Source organism: Xiphias gladius, chromosome 13 (assembly GCF_016859285.1).
Source record: "Xiphias gladius isolate SHS-SW01 ecotype Sanya breed wild chromosome 13, ASM1685928v1, whole genome shotgun sequence".
NCBI classification, from domain to species: domain Eukaryota; kingdom Metazoa; phylum Chordata; class Actinopteri; order Istiophoriformes; family Xiphiidae; genus Xiphias; species Xiphias gladius.
The window spans coordinates 6,722,421-6,736,237 of NC_053412.1; the positions used below are offsets into that span (position 1 = coordinate 6,722,421).

A 13,817-nucleotide genomic window follows, 5' to 3' on the forward strand; every position below is an offset into this window, starting at 1 on the left:
AGAACAACAGATCAAATTACACAGGTAAAATTATTTTACCCTGATTAATTTTCCAACCACAACAGCATTACATTACCAATAAGAAGCGGTTTAAAGCAGCAAGGAGGATTTCACTCTTTCTTGCGAGTCTTTTTTGATGCATCTGTGTACCAGCATTGTTCACTTGGGGGTGGGCTTACTTGCACCGATGCAAGACACGAGCAGCTGTGACTGTCCAAGCCGTACCGTATAATAACTCATCAGCCCACAATGAGGCTGATACTGTATCTGCTAATGAAAATATGAAAAACAATGTATGAGTGAGACTAAACCACGGAGGTTCACTTTCAGCTATTCGGAGCTGAGCACAGCGATGAAGGATTTTAGCCTCAAATGGGTACACCAGCAATGAAGTATTGCACTTACCATACAGTAAAACAACATAAAACATTTTTTGTCTGAATCCTGTGGTTGCTCTATTACTTTTGACAGTATTGGACCAGCTAATTCAATACAGTAACTGCGTGCTGACCATTTTTCCGATCTCTGATAACTTGATTCAAGGGCGATTTCTCACACAGCCTGCTTGGGTGGGCTCAAACGAACTCTGGTGCAGTGACCGATCTGGTTCGGTTTGTTTTGGCCGGAGTGAACGCGCTCAGTTGAGCTCCCGCAAACAACCCAAACAGCCAGACCAAGCCCACTTGAAACAATGGATCTCAGTCAAGTTCCAATCAGACTATGATTGGCAGTATTTGTGGCATATGTGGTGCATTTGCAGTCAGAGAACATAAATATACATTTCAGCTTCATTAAGGTGCAAAATGACTTGATGTCAGTCACTGGAATTAGGTCCATTCTATTCCTTTTTTTTTTTTGTTTTACACCTATTTGTTTGATTGTAAAAAGTCTGTGTGAACACAAAGTGGACTGCAGCTAAAAGGCAACAATGCATCATTCATTTCTTTGACAGTCATTAGATCCCACATGGTGACGGCACTGACTACCTTGTGGGGAGCTGAGTGGTAGTCGTTAACTGATTGGTTAACAATACTATTATTTTACTGTAGAATGGTAGGAGAGCGAGGAGCGTTTTTTTTTTTTTTTTCCTGCATGCAGCCCTTACAGTACGTTACGCGCCATTTATTCACACTCATGTGGCCCCACCTGCACTCAGCAAACATTAAGAATCCCATTCATAATGGAGTTTGTTGACATCCAGTCAAGGTGAATTAGTGAATTAGATATTTAACTACCACAGAGTAACTCACATTACTTTGTCGCAAAAAGTTCAGACTGTTCGTTCAAAATTAAATTTTTTGGTTTAAATTAAAGACATATTTTCTTCCTCTTGACTTTTTGAGTCAATTTTGAACTCAGTGTTCTCTCTCTGCCTCTTCCTATATTTCTCCTCTTTCTTAACATTTCTCTTCTTTTTTTCCCCCCCCTCGTGCGCTCATACTTTCAAGGCTGTTTGAAGCTGACTGCTAATTGGCTGATTTTCATTGACATTAAATCCTGCCTCCAAGCCAAGTGAGAGTGGTGTGTGAGCATGTGGGTGTGTGTTTATGGTGGGGGGGTGATGAAAAAAGGAAATATTACGTAAGCCAGAGCTGTGCTCTACCTCATCATCTTTAGATTAATGTCTGCTTTTATTGGGAGCAAAATTAAAGAGGATGCAGGACGACAAAGAGACAGAAAGGTTGACTGAAAAGAAGAAGACAGAACTGGTCATTTTTAAAACAGCAAATTTCATTTTATACATCTTCATCTTCTTTACTTTTATCTCTGTCAGCAAGATATTAAGCAGTTTCCAAACCGAGGCAATAAAAAGACTAATTCTGCTTGTGCTGTGTTAATTCATTATTCAACACAGTCTACTTAAGGCCAGATGAGGCAGCAGTAGAATTGCGGCTTTGCACAAGTATCTTTCATCTGCCTGCCGCTGACTGCTCTGCCGTGGATCTAGATGAATTCATTCATTTATCTGATGGGTTCAGTTGCAGTCGATCACAATTTCCTGGAACCCAAGGTGATGTCGTCAAATGTCTTGTGTTTTTTTCTGACTGTGTCTAAAACGCAAATATATGCAATTCTGTCACTGCAGCTCTAGTTAAGACCACATTTCAAACACACTAAACGGTATTCTCATTCTTTTATCCCACAGGGCATATAACAGTACAACCATGAATTTGTAAGTAGGATGTAAAATCTCCTTTTTAATTAAATTTTAATCCTAGTTTTTAATGGCCTTTGAAGCAGTTTTTATGTCATCTCTATCTATGGTTTTATTGTATGGGTATTTATTAGCAGTGTTTTGTAATCAGCACTGGTTGATTAGTAATTTCCATGTTTTTATGGATTCATAAATTGAACCTTGAAGCTTGTCAAAGGATGGAAACAGTACGATACAGGTGCAGCTAATGGGGTTAAAGTAAGAGGGTGTGGATTACGGGCTGGCTTCCATGTGGGTGAGATAAGATGAGAGGTTGCTTTATACAGTATGGGATGGAGGGTAGAGATGGGAAAACATTCCCATGGTTACGAATGGCAAGAGATCACGCCGTCAGATAGCTCAAGATGATGAGTGTAATTTACATAATGAATGAATAGCATTGAGCTAGCTTCCCAGCACATATAGGAAGAGTTTGTCTGTGGGGGGAAATTCAGTTGGGCATTAACCAAATTAGCATTAAGGTATACTTTAGGGATGTGATTGATTAATCTGTTTATTATGTTTTCAACTAATAGATTAATCAAGCCTGCTGCATCTGTATAAAGTCAGAAAACAGTGAAACATACCTGTCACAATTCCCCGAGCCTAAGGTGTCTTCAGATGTCTTGTTTTGTCCAAATAACAGTCCAAAACCCAATGACATTCAATTTCCAATTATGTAAATGAGAGAAAAACAGCAAATACTTGCATTTGAGAAGCGCGCATTTTTGCTTAATAAACTACTGAAATATTCCATCAGTTCTAAAAATTGTCAATTTTACTACTGTTTTAATAAACAGGGAATCCCATGTAGAAAACCACAAATTGTGCTGCTGTCAATTGTCCAAAACCAATATCCAATACTAGACATACACGATGCATGATGATAACCAGCACTAGAAATTCAGACCACAATAGAAAATGTAAATGTATGTGTGTCACTTTGCAGATATTGACAATTGCATGTTCCTGCTTGTTAAAATGACCTTATTAAAACTTAGCTGCAGAGGTACTTTCCATACTATGACGCTCATGTGAGAGGGTCTGAGGTTCAAAAACATAAATAGCAGAAACACTATGCTAATTTTTTGGAGCAGAGTATTATGGCAATCCAGGCTAGAAGATGTGGAGGTGATTTCAGCTGCTTGGCCCCCTTGTTTATGAGCTTTCGGCAATTCTGATCAAACTGTGTTTTGTTGGACAACTTCCCTAATGAACGTGAGGAACCGTAAATGACTCCTTTCACAGTAAAATAAATAGCAAAGAAGGAACTGAATGTGAGCAAGAAAAACATTTCTCCAAGGATGCTGGGCTGTTTATCCAGCAGTACATACAGTATGACAACTAAAGTACCAATACAATAAAAAGAACACAATGATGCTTTTTATTTTATAAGACATATCCACTAAAGATATCATTGCTAGGGATGAATAGAGAAGAGAGACTGAGAAATAGATGAAATATAAGGAAAAAAAGCCACAATTTCAGGCGATAAATTGAGAGTGGCCCAGAAAGGATTTAATGCTTTGGTTTTTTAGGATTATAAAAACTGGTCTGTTTGACAAGATGGCCTTTTAAGTTTAAATGACAACTCACGTGCTCCTCCTTCACTCAGTGGCCATGCTTCACGCCCAACAGCTGCCATGACTCCATATTAGGGCACAAATGGGATTTACTGTACAGTGTCTTCTTAACACTCCTCCTTTTTTTTTTTTATAAAGATTATACTTTTAGGGTATTTCTATAGGAACTCTTTTGAAACTGTATTCCTGTTTCTGGAAAAGGGCCACCAGGCTTCCATAGTAATCATATGCACTGATTATTTGTGTGTTCATGTAAGTAGTTGGTAGGGGTTATTTTGTTCAGCGACAGTATTTGAATATAAATTATGGTTGGTCCCAGCGCTGAGGAAGTTCCCCGATTTTGGAATCTTTTCTTACTGTCCTTCTCTTCTGCTCTCCCATCTTTTCATCATATGTCATTCTTTCTCTTCCTTCTCCTCTCCAGAAAATGAGTCAGGAGTTTGAGATTAAGCGTTTGTCCTTGGAGGAGCAGCGAGACCGTCTCCAGCAGCAACTGGACAACTTGAAGGAGGAGCTCTCGGCCAAACTCAACATGGCCAATCAGGAGGTACGAAACGTTAAGTCGACTCTGCTTTGAGTCCTAAAATGCGAATGATCCCATCTCCCATTTTCTGACGGGTTTTCCGATGGTGACGTGATATCTCTCTGGCGATCTCCTCAGGTGTCCCACCTCCAGGAGCTGGTGAGGGAGGGGCAGCAGAACCTGGGCTCCGCTCAGACACAGATCACCTGTCTGAAGGAGACTCAGGAGAAACTCAAGGTCGAACTAGATGCAACTAGAGCCCGAGTCCGAGAGACCAGTAACCTGCTAACTGACCTACAGGTGAGGATAAAACCAAGAGGATTTAGAGTTTAGGAGAACCTGAAAATTTAGGTTATGCTAGTACAAGTAATAGGAATTAATCAATTGGAAATGTCTATCTCTATTGTGCCTATAATTAGTGCCAAATTACACATTTTTTTTTAGAAAATGATTAGGAATTTATTCAGAAATCAGAGACCTGTAAAATAAAGTTTTACTGAAATAGTTACAGCAAGGGTCAGTAGCTAAAAATGAGCTTGACTCCAGATTGGTTCACTGCCACTTGATAGTTATCAGTCAAGTCAGTCAGTTGATCAGTTGGCTTCTCAGGCAGCCGATCAATGATTCTTTTTTTAGTCTGCAGGGCAATCAGGTTTTTTTTTTTCTTAGCCTAGTCAGTCATTGTGACAGTCGGCCAGTTAGTTTGTCCTTCACATAGTATGGCATTAACCAGTCAGCCAATCAGCAAGTCACTCAAATACAATTCATCGAGTTTGCCGACGGTTTTGTAGAAAATCAAAGTCTAACTGTCTCCTGCAAACTTGTAGTGATGACAGAAGGGACAGAGGAAAACAAAGTGGAAATGAGAAGGAATGAAAGATGGATGGAGAGCTGGGAGAGGGGAAGACCCTTTTGAAAGCAGGAAATGAGAGTTAACTGAGAATAAGTGCAGTACTGAAGGCCAGCTGTGAGATAATGATGATGAAGCTATTATGAATCGAGTGGTCCTGTGTTTGAAAAGAGCCCTGCTGGTATGAGAGAGAGGAGAGAGACGGGAAGAGTGTGTGTGTGTCAATTTGTGTAAGACGGACGGGGAAATAGGCTGAATTTTTTCAGCCTAGACGTTTTAATATTAAGAATAATATTTGTTTTTTAAGGATCTTCCTAGTAATAATGGTGAATCATCAATTGAAATACTTTGAACACTCCCAACTGGAAAATTTAAGTGGTCTGGGAAACTGAATTATTGCAACATCAAAATAATGAATGTATGCACAGCCAACAATACAAACATGAACACAGACGAAGTTAATATATAAATAATGTCAACATAAGCCGCAGCTGCTGGAAACTCACACATAACATCAGAGAATAAATAATGACTAATAAAAGACAGAAGGTCGATAAGAGAGACAGAAGACAGAGAGACTGAACGCGGAATGATAATTACCTGAAATTACTGAGTGGTGCTTCTTTGCTTTCCCACCAGTAAATGGGTTCTATAAAAAGAAAGGGTTTTGGACTATTAAAGAAGGCAAGCCTAACACAGGATTGTATCCTGTATTCACAGCCCGAGCCCTGCTTCACAGTGAATCTAGACCAGCAATTGTTTAGTGGGGTATGAACCCTCGAGTAGCTTATTACGTTCTAAAAGGAAAGGAGAAAGAACCGAGAACAGAGTCAGTTCATAGCAATGTAATGGACTCAGCTACTTTACACTGCTTCTGATTATACTCCAGCACTAATTGTCAGATAAATACATGTATAGAGTATTTGTGTGTTGAAATTAATGAGATAGATAAAAGTACAAAGTTGCACTATACAGTACAGTGAATTTTGCACTGAAATATTAAGCTATGTCCTATGTCTTCAAGAAATACTATTTGTTGTTTATATGTCCCAAAGTCACAGTACATTGAAATAATAAAGATTATAATGATCAAATTGCAAGGCTCGATTACAGGGAAATGTCACTCATTTCCACTGAGCCTTTCTTCTCATTTGTCTCTCATGCCTGATCCGAGAAATCCAGCCCAGCGTGGACCAAACGTGGCATACTGATGCATCTCCATTGCCATGAATATCCGAACCCCTACATAACCTTTGTGCAACATCCCTGAACCGGGGTTTAAAACAATGAAGAAAGGCTACAGAGAGCCAGGGACAGTCGAAGGCAGTTTGTTAGTAGAAGTTGGTGCTATGGATCATATCTTCTATCACAGTATATTTAATTTTATTTCACCATATCAATATATATTGTGATATAAGAAATGTTCTGGATGGACATTTCTGCTACATCCCTCCCTCCCTATATTATAGTGTTCCTTTTTACTAGAAACCCCCAAATTATTTGTACATGTGTGATTAGCAACATCTCAGTTTTTTATTTTTTTTTCTTTCATCAAAAAGGAAAATGTCCTATAAGATCATTTCTGTCATTCGAAACAGTTTAGTTCGGATTTAACCGCTCAGGCACTTCTCCTCAAAGCTGAACATGTGAGCTTTTAGGTCTTTTAATGAGCTCATCAGCAGATAAACCCCGGAGCCTCTTCAGCGGCTGGAAGCGGCTAACCTGCTGAAGTTAGTTTCTGTCTTGAAACCAGCGCATTACGAAAGCCCTGTAGCTGTGGCATTATAAATAGATGTGGAGGTGAGCATTATGAGTCATCCAACCCTCGGCTATTGAAATGCTGCATCAGGTCAGAGAGAGCAATTTGAGAAGAATTTCGTACTTTTTGTAGCTTTACACTCTTTTTCTTAAGGATTCAGCCCTCTCTCACCAGCACCAAGTGTCAGACTCTTTATAACATAACCAATAATTTATTTGACCAGGGATAAGAGTACACAAATTTAAGTGCGTACAGTATAACACATTTTACTATTTGAGTCATATATTCTGACCTGAGTTCTGGCTTAAAATGTAAAATAGATTTTTAACACCATTATCCCAAGGTTATGATTTAAAGGAAAGGTGTTGGGGGTGGGGGTCTACGTGGCTTTGTGACCAAGCAAATGTCCAACAAGGCAGGCAAGGATCAAAAACAGGGCAGGATGGATAACAAAACAAAAAGGCTGGAATGCTACGGCTGGGGTGGTTCAACAGATGAGCTCGCAGAGTATTTTGTCTAAAAACTGTGTACCTGTTTGTGTTTGTAGGAGGAGATCGAGACCCAGAAACAGCAGCATGAGGCCAGAGTGATGTCCATCAGAACAGAGGAGAAGCAGAAGATGGACAAGATGGCAGACGACTTGGACCAGAAGTGGAGAGATGCACTGCGGTAAAAGAAAAAGACAAAAAAAAGTCTCTCCTCTGTCCTCATATCTTACACTCTCTGTCAGCCTCTCAGTCTTACTTTCTCTTGTTTTGCTCTCTCCATTTCTTTTCTCATTCATCTGTGTCATCTGTCGCCCCCTCTCCTTCACACTCACACTTGTTATTAGCATCGCAAGTAGACTTGTTTTGCCAGAGCACTCATAGATATTAATGAGAACGAACAGGAAATGAAAATAATCGGAAGCAAGTTTATAGAGGCATACATTATTTACAGATATCCTTTAGCAGGACAAAATGCCGCAGAGCGAGGACACTAACACAATTAAGAATAATTTTACCAAACTCTGCCTGTCTCTCCATAGGGAAGAAGTGCGTTTGTTGAAGGAGGAGTTGACGGAGGAGTACGAGGCAGACAAACAGGCAGCGCTGACTCAGCTCTCCCAGCAGAAAGAACTGGAGATGATGGCGGCAAGAGAAGGCTGGCAGAGGAAGGTGGAGGACCTGCTAGAACAGGTAAAACGCACTTACTAACACAAACACACAGTTACAGTTGGATGGATATTGTTTTTTTGTTTTTTTTGTTTTTTTTACAGCAGTGGTTATAAAATGACCTTCCAAAGGCAAGCCTTTGGTCTCCCTAATGCATCAAACATAACAGGTATACATTTATTTATTTCAAATGTTTCTGCCTGCATAGTCTCTGTAAAAATTATTAAGGGTATGATGTATCTGAACCACACAGATGTTAACTATAAGACCGCCATTGATCAACCTAAGGTTCTTCAAGTGAAAACTTTTCATTTTGGTCATTTACAAATTCAGTGGATCTTGACATGAACAACGCTGAGCTGCGCTGCCACGGGCAGTTCTAGCTTATCTTTTGTTTAATGCTTTCAAACTGCAGATAAATATGGAAATGTCCTCAGAATGCATTAAGGAGGCAACGAGGTCAAAAATATTAGACCTTATATTTGCTGAGAGTATTTTCAGTAACTTTCATTTGGGTCAGCTGAATCTTTTTTTCACATGGTCACTGGTTATATGGAACAACAGTGAAATAGGGTTCACCAGCAGTATCAACATTATCAGCAGATGCACAGATAGCTAAATTAAGTTAGCCAGTACTCTGTCTCAAATACCACTAGTACCACTAGTACCTTCAGAATTACAGTATTTCAGTGGGAATCAATAGGATTAGGCAGGATTAGGAACAGGGACATCAACTTTCTGTGCTGGAGCCAGAACAGATAGTGACACACAGATGCCCACAAAAGCGGATCAACACAGTTGTACAGTTTGTCATAAGAGAACTTACAGAAATAACAGCTCTCCTAGTAACTGCTATCCGTTTCGGTGTCAACTGAAAATGACATCTATGGAACAGATACACCGGTCACTACTGAGGAAAACATGAAAACAATCTCAGACTGAATCATAAAGTGAAAATGAAATGGCAGTTCAGTCTAATTATCAGACTAATCAAGCTAGTGGTCATGGCAGCGTTTTAAAGGAGTACAATCCATTCATTCCAATAGGGCGAAGTAAATCCGTTTTTGTGTTGAGTCCAACTCTGGTGAACTTGGCCCACACATTTACACCGCTTACCAATAGTAAGCCATCTTGACAGCACTGAACATTGAAAGAACAGAGAGTCTAAAATGGAGGAAGCTGACGTAGCACTGTAGCTCTGTTGCAGCATCGCCTTTTATCTGTCGATGTATGAACTGCAGAAAATAGAGAGAAGGTTGGGGAGCTGTTGTGGTTGACTTCTAGCATTGTCCCAGCTGGCTAGCGTGTTAGTGGTGAGCTCACTAGCTACAGTAGTTCACCAACAAGTCCTCTTAGTAGTCCCTACGTCACCAAGAGTCTATAACCATATCTTTCTCCTAGACAAAAATAGATGTATGTGGCATTTTAAGGACTTTTTAAATGTAGTTCTGTTCCCAATTCTGTACTCAACACAGTTTTTCTGTTTAGAAGGGTTTTTAAATCTCTAAATCCAAAAGCTAGAGCATAAGTTATGGACCACACACTCATCCATCATGCTGCTACCAGCACAGCCTGCTGTGCTTTCTAATTTATTCACATCACACACCTGGCACTGGCAGGTACACAACCTATTAAATGCACATGCAGTATCTGGTTTTAGAGGGTGATATAGATATTCTTTATGTATGTTTTACTATTTCTGTGACGAGTAGTGGTAACTATTTAGATTTAACCTCAGAATTTCTTTTTTGTATTGAGGTAAAGCCTTTGAAACTGATTTGGAACCAGAAAACGTTTTTAATTTAAATCAAAGATGAATGTTGCCGAAAGAAATTTTTATCTGTTCTGTGGCTTTGATAAAAATAGGGCCCCCCCCCCAGCTCTAACCTTTACCCCGCCCACCCACTTTGGGAATAGCTTGGGTTGACAGCTCCTCTTGATGCTGCAGCCTGGAGACAGACGTACTGCGTCCTAGGAAAAATACAGCTTCATCTCACACACACACACTCATGCAAACTTTTTTCCCTCCCTCTCACTGACTGTGTCCACCACAGCTGCTTAACAATTCACTTAATTCTCACAACAACAATAAGTCAGCCTGGAAAACACCAAAGGATTTGTCTCGTCTTCCTGTGCTATAATATTAAATAATACAGCAATGCTTAATGGGGAAAAAAAAAACTGCTTCTGGTTTTTAATTAGTTTTCCTGAAGCCATATCTCTCACCCCCGTGATCCTCAAAAACGTATGTATGCGGGATAGCTACATACATTGAAGAGGTTCTGAGTGTGTGTGCAATATGCGCTTGAAATTTGTAGTTGATTTCTTTTTGCTCTCCTTATAGCAACAGTTAAGGAAGAATATTTGTAATGGGAATGAAAATGGAAATTAACAGAAGGTTAGGATTAAAGCTCTGGGGCAACAGGGGGAACCATTTGACGCTGGGCTGAAAGCTCTTATACTCATGTAGCTGACCGTGCTGAGCATTCTGCCTCTGAGTAATTCAGAGTTCAGCTGAGTCACAACTGAAACCTCAAAGAGGCTCTTCCTGATTTTGCCAAGATGCTGGTGGCCTCAGATAAACATTTTCTTACAAGCCGGCGCCAGCAACCACCAATGCCAGCTTGGTATGTTTTCAGACGCCCCCTACCCCAAACCATGACAAAAGCAGCTCACGACACGAAACTGCAAAGCTAAAGGAACAGTCTGACTTTGCAGTAAATGCCTGGTTTACACACTGTCAAGCAGGAGAAACATTATCACCTTTAGCCAAATCCTCAATTTTTATTTACAACTCTTCTACTGTTTACAAATTTTTTTAGTTTTATTGGAGAAAAATTACACCTTAGTTAGACGCGTCCTTGATTTTGGTGTGAAACCCACGTATCTATATTAACCCTATGATGGGACACTGATCAGGTCAGAGAGTTGGATGCCAATCAATCAGATTATTTTCTCGATGAATCGATTAATCATCTGGTCTTTAAAATGTCAGAAAATGCTGACAAATGCCCTCCACAGTTTCCCAATTCTTTAAATCCTCAGAAATCAGACGCTGGAATAAGGGAATGTTTGGTATTTTTGATTCAAAATGCCTTAAACTATAGTTGCCCCAAAATAGCTGGTAATTAGTTTTCTGTTTATCAACAAATTGATTAACTGACTCGTCATTTCGGTTATTTCAGCTCTCATGACTAGTCAGGGAGGTACAATGGTATATTAGTCTAATGATTAGACTTGAACAGTCATTTATCCAAACCTGCATTATCACAACACATTAGTTTTGGGGCCTATGTAAGTGTGAGTCACAGTACAAAATGCTACATTTTAAACTGGTCATGCAGAGTGGCTTAAAATAAACATCAAACAATGTCACAGAGCAGATACCTAAGGAGCTTACAGTCTTTGCATATGTATGTCTTTGTGTTTGAGTGTGTGTGTGTGCGTGTGTGTTTTGTCTCACCTAAAGGCTTGGGTGAATTGTGCTTTTTAAGCTACATTAAGACAGCCCTATAAATTGTGTGTGTGTGTGTGTGTGTGTGTGTGTGTGTGTGTGTGTGTGTGTGTGTGTGGGGGGCTTTAAATAAAAAAAATTGTTTTGTATGCATGATTTTATACTGCATGGATAATTTTAGCAGGTTATTGGTAAATTTTAGAGCAAAAATGCCAAATATTCTGTGTTCACAGTTTCTCCAATATTAGGATTTGCTGCTTCTCTTTGTTTTATAGGATTCGGAACTGAAGATCTTTTGATTTTTGACTGTCGATCTGACAAAAACAAGACATTTAATGGCGCCACCTTGAACTCTAGGAAACTGTGATGGCCATAATTCACTATTTTCTGACATTTTTATAGACCATTAGGACAGTTAATTAAATAAAATAATCAGCTGATTAATTGATAATGAAAATAATTTACAGATAAGACATCCTCCTTTGCACAGTACATCCTCCTTCCTCAAACAAACATAAATATTTCCATATAATCCTGAACCCGCTCTTGAATTTACTCTACCGTCCGCATGTAGCCCTAATGTTGAGACCTCCTTGATTCTATGTCAGTTTTCCACAAACAAATGTATTATCATTTTCAAACCCAAACATTTAAATTAAAAATCACTGCACAGATTAGAAGACTGGATTAGACTGGCACCGTGAATTGTCCACTGTATTGTTAGAGAGAGGAGTTATGGGCCAGAAATAATAATGGAAATAATGGAAAATTTCCATAACGGAAATTCCCGGCACTGAGACTCCTCTCAGAAGAAGAAGAATTCCAGCAGCTGTTATCATGGCTGCACCTTATGCATACAAACCTACTGTACATTGACACTGGTATGCATTAATTTACAGAATGCAAACATTCATGTATGTCCATGTGTGCATCCATACGGACTTCACAGCACATACAAACACAGAAACGTGCGTTTAGTGGAGATGAGACTTTCGGGGAAATGAGAGCAGCCATTCTTCCGGCTCAGGCTACAGTGAAGACAAAAGGACACAGGTATTACTATGGTTATCTGCACTGTGTTGACCTACATACAGCTCCTCTTAAACACCAGCTCTCCTGAACACAATGCAGGGAGGGACTCACACTCCCTTCGGATACAACTTGTCACTTCGCATTTTAAGTGTCAGTCAGTTCCTACCATTAGCAAATGATCCGTGATTGAAACTAGCAGCTGTCAAGGTAACAACAGGAAGTCTCATATGGGTGAACTTTCAATTGTAGTTAGTTTATTGAAATAATTTGTAGAAGCAATCTGCGGTTCACGGCAAGGAAAGAAGCTTTTGCACACCCAATGGCTCTTGTGTCTGTCAATACATGGTCAAACCAAGAATCAGCCTTGTTCATTTGATGGCATTTACATGTGCTGGTTAGGTGGAAAAGAAATTATGTATTTACAGGATATGAAAGTCATTAGCTGAATGCAGTGTCTAGGTTGTTTTGTGTGTGTGGGTGCCATCGTTATCTATAATAATTTCTTAATTCATTGAGATATTCTCATTACTAGGTCCTAGCTCCTGGCTGCTGTTTGTGTGTGCGAGTGTGTGCATCTTAAAAGTGTGTTTAATTAAGGCATTGAGGGGTTAGACACAGGCCCTACAGGTCGTTTAGGGTATTTCCACCTCATTAATCTTGAATTTCTAGGTATTTTTCTGTAAATCTAAAAACGATTGTCCATAACAGACAGTTAGTGGACACAGGAAGGGAGGATAAACGGTGCAGGTCATCTGCCTGGCTTTTTAAATCCATATTCAATGTAGAACTCCACAAACTTCATCCCAGCCCTGCTCCTCATCCTCTCATTTTAAATCCATCTTACCTTACAGTCACAAATGTAGTACTTCTGTAGCACTAAATCCTGCTGGGGATTTAACTGCTGGAGCTTGAGGAAGAGTGGCGTTTGGAGGACCAGAGCCACCTGTCTGAGAGAGTTCTGCCATTCACAGACACCTATGCCCCTAATAGTTCCAATATCTCCTCAAAACAAAACCGTTTTGTACACTGTGACGGGGCTTACGCTAGTTGGCTTTTTGTTATTTGGCTGTGTGTGCTGTCGCTCGTTGTCTGACAGGCTGTCGGCTCACTGAGACGAGCACAAATCTCCGGCTACAGCACTCGGTGTTTGGCTTATCCATGTGTCGATATCTCCTCCTCTAGACATCTAGCTTAACCGTGTCTGAAGTCAAAACAATCTGCGAAAAAATGTTCTCATATAAGGATTAAAGACTGAAAGACTGATGCAG

General features: G+C 39.8%; 1 protein-coding gene across 1 annotated transcript in view; it reads left to right on the top strand.

Annotated features, from left to right (window-relative positions):
• LOC120797915 (protein FAM184A-like) overlaps window positions 1-13,817 on the top strand; it is a 48,008-nt gene that overhangs the window by 19,785 nt on the left and 14,406 nt on the right. The window contains exons 11-14 of the mRNA XM_040141703.1: window positions 4,202-4,324; window positions 4,439-4,600; window positions 7,457-7,578; window positions 7,937-8,087. Of these exons, the coding sequence (XP_039997637.1) occupies window positions 4,202-4,324; window positions 4,439-4,600; window positions 7,457-7,578; window positions 7,937-8,087 (558 nt within the window). The remainder of the gene's footprint in view (window positions 1-4,201; window positions 4,325-4,438; window positions 4,601-7,456; window positions 7,579-7,936; window positions 8,088-13,817) is intronic.